Source organism: Myotis daubentonii, chromosome 3 (genome assembly GCF_963259705.1).
Source record: "Myotis daubentonii chromosome 3, mMyoDau2.1, whole genome shotgun sequence".
Taxonomy (NCBI): Eukaryota; Metazoa; Chordata; class Mammalia; order Chiroptera; family Vespertilionidae; genus Myotis; species Myotis daubentonii.
In genome coordinates, this window is record NC_081842.1 from 16,584,650 (window position 1) to 16,590,575 (window position 5,926).

Below are 5,926 nucleotides of genomic sequence, written 5' to 3' on the forward strand. Positions count from 1 at the left end.
TACTGGATTATATTACACCTGATAGCAGTACTGAGCAAGCAAATAACTCACAAATGCAGAAGTAGCAATTTATACTGTGGGAAAATGGTTTCACTTGTTCAAGTGTGAACAATATGTTATATAAATTAACACATAAATGTCATAATAATTTGACTTGATACCAAACTTTTTAACAGACACTTAAGCAGATGAATCCATATGTGTATCCTTCAGTTAAATCAATGTCTCAACTCATGTAAACTAAACTTTCAGCTTAGTTCTACATTTATTCTGCTTTGCTGAACATTGGCAAATTCAAGACAAATGGGTTAGCTTCATTTATATTAAAATTTACCTCTGGATCTTATGCTTTCCTTTTAAATGAAAAGTATGTTAAAAGTAAGATATATTGCCACTTAGAGGAAAACTTATAGAATTATTGTTCAGGAGGGAAATCAGCTGTACAACTTCAATTTCCGTTAATGGGGGTTATGTGGCAGACACCTCATGCACAAGAGAGAAAGTATGACTGCCGATGCTATTGACGTTAGAGTTACATTAAGCTAGTAATGCATGCCAGATCTCTGAAATCTTCTATTTGGCTCTGATTTCTAGAGTCTAAGCATGTTATTCATAAGCAAGTAAGAAAGCTCCCAAACTAGGCAGGACTTTGTATAATATGTTATCATGATTGAGTACTCGGTAGTCTAGAGAGTCATGTGATTTTCTCTGTTTAACTTAATACTATGTTATGCCAAGAGGATTGACTGATTAAATAGGAATACATTATTTAAATTATGAATATGTTATTATTGACTCATCACTTGACTAAATTCTTTGAAGCATTCTTTTTCCCCTATAGAGTCAAAGATTTTGCCTTATTAGCCATCCACATGTCCTCGAATATCTTTCGGCTCACCAAAGGCTCACATTGTGAGGCGCTTGTCTGGATTTTAAGGCACCACGAATGGCTGTAGAATGCCATCTCTACATAAACCCACGTGAATGACAGTGAGCAAGCTTGCTTTGCTCCCCATTCTGAGCCTTGTTCTAGAGCAGGGGGTTGCTAAGTGTGGCCTCCAATCCAGCAGAGCAGCATTACCTGAGAAGGTGTGATCAATGCTAATTCTCAGGTCCCACCATAGACCTGCTTCATAAAAAACTCTACAGGTGTGGTTTTCCCAGGTTATCAGATGATTCCGATGTGCAATAAAGTTAAAGAACAACCACTCCAAATAAAAATGGCCACCCACCTTTGCATTCAGGTACTGAAGGAAGGTGGTGATTTTTTCTTTTCTTTGCAAATATAGCATTTAAGTGGAAACATAAATGTTAGGCTAATAACTTACGTTCTGGACATTCACTCATATTTTTGAAGTGCTTATACAGCTCTGAGATCGTGGGGGAAGGAACTATCTTCACTGAACACATCAGAAAATTAAGACCAGGAGAATTTACCAGTATATAACCAAACTGAAATGAGTTATTAGAAGATGGGAAGGGACAGAATTACATATCAGTCTCTCAACCAGACAGATCACACAGCAGTTGGGCACCAAGCTTGCTGGTGGATCCTTTGGGTAACTGCAGCTGACCCAGTATGACCTGGGAAACTTAAAATCCTTGTTCATGTAATCAGTATCTGGTTTCTGCTGTCTATTTACAAAATTAAATTATTTTAGAAAACATGAAGAAAACCCAATGACTTGTTTTAAAGATATCAAAACAGTTGAGGTTTATTTTTAATAATTTCTAGTCATATATTGAGTCTATATTTATTCCTACCTTGGACTGATAGTGTTCCATAAATATTTCTGAATTCTTATTATGGACTTAATATGCTTAAAGGCTTAAGATGCAAAAATGAAAACTATATCCCTGTTTTCAAACAACTCGCCGACATTTGTTACACCTAGAATAAAGGTAATTCATGTTTGCCAATGCGTTTATGCTCCTCTGCGCCCAAAAGAGAAAAGATGCTTTTATAGAACACATTTTTTCCCCTAAATATAAGGCCCAAAGATAGTGACATCAAGCCTGGATTGAAATAATCTATTGTATCAGTGATTTCAAACAAAATACACAAAGCTTTAAATTCCTACTTAAATATGTAAAAATGCAGATTAATTTAAACTCTTTTACACAATTAACATGAAAAAATACTTGTCAATTTTGTCATTAATGCTACTATATGCTTACATTATGTTCATTTACATTACATATCAACACTAATAAAAGAGAAAAATGGTAATTGGCGTACGAGCTACCCTTTTCATTGGCTAATCAGGGCTATATGCAAATTAACTGCCAACTAAGATTGGCAGTTAACTGCCAACAAGATGGCGGTTAATTTGCATATGTAGGCACAATGCAGGGAGGCGAAAGGGAAAGCAGGAAGAAGCCCCCTGCCACTGACAGTGATCGGAAACCCAGGGGGGAGCTAAGAGCTGGGGGGCAGGGCAAAGGCGGCCCTGGGGCCGCCTTTGCCCTGTCCCCCAGCCATGATCGGAGAATCAGGTGCCTTTTCCGCCCTGGACAGTGATAGCAGGAAGTAGGGGTGGAGCCAGCGATGGGAGCTGGGCACGGTCGAAGCTGGCAGTCCCAGGAGCTATGGGTCCCTTGCCTGGGCCTAAAGCGAAGCCCACGATCGTGCAGCTGCTGCAGCTGCAGGTCCCCGCTGCCCGGGCCGGACGCCTCAGCCAGAGGCGTTAGGCCTGGGCAGGGGCGGAGCCTGAGATTGGAGGGTGATGAGGGTCAATGCCTGAGGGCTCCCAGTATGTGAGAGGGGGCAGGCTGGGCTGAGGGACACCCCCTCCACACACACACACACACCCAGTGCACGAATTTCATGCACCGGGCCCCTAGTCCTATATAATAAGAAGGTAATATGCAAATTGACCATCACACCCTCACACAAGATGGCCTCCCCCATGTGGTCAAAGATGGCCCCACAAGCTGGCTGGCAGGGGAGGGCAGTTCGGGGGGGGGGGGGACCAGGCTTGCAGGAGAGGGCAGTTGTGGGTGACCAGGCTGGCAGGGGAGGGCAGTTGGGAGCAACTGGGCCAGCAGGGGAGCAGTTAGGCATTGATCAGGCTGGCAGGGGAGTGGTTAGGGACAATCAGGCAAGCAGGCGAGCGGTTGGGAGCCAGCAGTCCCGATTGTGAGAGGGATGTCTGACTGCCAGTTTAGGCCCAATCCTTGTGGAACAGTCAGACATCCCCTGAGGGGTCTCAGATTGAAGAGGGTGCAGGCTGGGCTGAGGGACACCCCACCCCCTATCCAATGCACATATTTCATGCACCGGGTGTCTGGTGTGCAAATAAAATCTATGAGATTAGCTCTACTAGGATCTGTTATAATTAATGCTTATGAAAGTTAAAAACATTTCATTGATTGAACTCTAAGATGAAAACATGTGCACCTATCACTAGAAATTACATCATAGATTTGCCTCTTTCCATTAAACATTAAGTGTTTTTTTTTCAAATCTGATTGTTTTGTCTAATGCTGAAAAGTTAATGCTACTCAAGAAAACAAAAATCAACTTTATGTGTGAGTTTTTAGTTATTATAAGCATATAATGCAGAATAATTCTTTTCCAGAGATCCCTTCATAATACTTAGAACATGACTCCTTTAATTATGCAAATCAATTAAGCAATATAAATTGTATATATTTATATCAATTGACAACACACAATTGTCTTGTGTAATTTATTATTTAGGGGGATTCAGGAGGACCATTAATGTGCCAAGAAAACAACAGATGGTTCCTGGCTGGTGTGACATCATTCGGATACGAGTGTGCGCGGCCTAATCGCCCAGGGGTGTATGCCCGGGGCCCGAGGTTCACAGAATGGATACAAAGTTTTCTCCATTAAAATATTTCCTAAACCAAACACGAAAGGCAGGCACTTTTCTCATTCCACTCCAAAGTTTGGAAATTTAGAATTTTGCAAAATATGGTTTCTAAAAGTCATTATTCTTATCTATGCCACTGAAATGCTGTAGGGGAGAGAAACAAACAAAAAAACTAAATTAATCTTTACAATAATAAGTAACTTTTAAATAATACATTTTGGTTTTTATTGTGAGCAACTATGCTTTCACAGATATAATTCTCTTTGCTCTTAATCATTATTTTTATCATATTCTCTTATTTAGAGAAAAATTAGAAAAAGAAGTGAAATAGACTGTTTTGCACAAGGTCTGTTACTGTTCGAAATAAACTGCTGGAAATAACCTACTTTCAGCTTAAACTGCTATTATCAAAAACTCAATAGTCTTCCTGCGTTTCTATCCAAACACATTTCTAATTCATCTTGAGCATATTTTTAATGGTTCCCCTACTCATAAAAAGTATGTCTTCTAAGCTCATGTCAGAGACCTGGACTAAGTTGATTGCATGTCCCTTTCAAATATGCTAATTAAACAGCAAACAAGCACAAGTCTATATATTGCCCTACTATCAAAATAAAAGGTAAATTTACTGATATTGTAGTTTTTTATTGGATCCTTTATTACCTGAATTATTCATACTATCTATTTTTTACAAGCTGGTATTTTTTTTTAAACTTTCAAAAATAAGTATACATATTTAAGAAATGAAACTAGTAAAAATTTATTTTTCCCGATTTATGTGTGTTACAGTGGATGTTTCTAACATGTGCAGCATTTATTTAAACACAGCTGAATTGCCCATTAGAAGACCAAAAATGTGGAATAAATGAATTTGTTTCACGGCTTTAATCTCTTGGATCATTTCCAGAGTAAGTGCAAACTTCAATTTCGCATGCCACACAAAATATATTGACTCCTTTGGGAAGAAAAAATTCCTACCTACTTAATACAAGCACATTCTTGCATGGGTCTATATGTCCAAAGGAATAGAGGAGAGAGTAAGGTTTATAGCAACTGAAAGATGGGATCAATCAGCACAAACTGGTCTTATGGAAGAAATGAAATTTGGGCTACACCTAAAAGGAATGATCATTATTGAAGTACTGAAGAGGTACTGGTGACCACTGGTGAGCAATTATAGAATTTATTCTGAGGAAAGAAAGCCAGAGTCCCTGAAGACACTATTCAAGACCTTTCCAATGACCTGTTCCTGATAGTTAGGAAGGATAGAACAGCAGGGGTAGGGTGTACTCTTTGATTTACTACCTGGATATTATTCCAGAATTCAAAATGTGTGCATTTCAAAACACACATGAAGAACTATGCTCTGAAAAGAACATCCACACCATGTAGCCCTTTAATACTTTTCAAAGGTCAGCTGCAATGTTAACAAACACTTAGGACAGTCTCTTGACCATCTTCTAATAAGTGTGAAGTTCATTGTCCCACTCCCGGTAACTTATGGGTTTAGTAATTAATGCCAGAAGAGTTATCCAGGCCTGGATCAAGATGAAAGGCATAACAAGGCCCCTCCCCACAGCTCTGCCTCTCCTGCGTGCAGCTGTTGTAGTCATGGGAGGCAGAGAGAGTGAGGAAAGTCTAGTCTCCTCCCATCCAGTCTTCACGAAAGGAAGACAGGCACGGTGGGAGCTTGGTGAGATGAGGTAGATCCCAGCAGCTGGTATTCATTCTGCCCAGAAAGATGGGTGGCCAAGAAAAGAAAGGGGAGTGCTCAACATGGGCTGATCTAAGCCTATGATGCAGCTGTCCATTCCCTCAGTCTGTAGGCAGCTGAAGAGGGGCCAATGCCCACTAATTTCTATTTTGCCTTTTAGTTTTGTCAACCAACTCTAGTTGTAAACTGCCTTAGTGAGATCTTTTGATTAATGGAAAAGGACTGTCTGGAAAAAGCTGAGGTTTAAAACGCTCTATAACCACCACTTTCATTCTCACTGCCCTTAAGCAGTAACTTGTTCTCATCTTCATGTACTGATGCAAACATAGGTGTATTTTGTCCACTTGAGAGATTTAGACGACACGAATGCTCA

The 5,926-nt window shown here is 39.9% G+C and overlaps 1 protein-coding gene across 1 annotated transcript in view; it reads left to right on the top strand.

Annotated features, from left to right (window-relative positions):
* TMPRSS15 (transmembrane serine protease 15) overlaps positions 1-4,769 on the top strand; it is a 105,221-nt gene extending 100,452 nt beyond the window's left edge. The window contains exon 26 of the mRNA XM_059686801.1: positions 3,704-4,769. Coding sequence (XP_059542784.1) covers positions 3,704-3,859 — 156 coding nt within the window. The 3' untranslated portion in view covers positions 3,860-4,769. The remainder of the gene's footprint in view (positions 1-3,703) is intronic.
* The last annotated feature ends 1,157 nt before the right edge of the window (positions 4,770-5,926 follow it).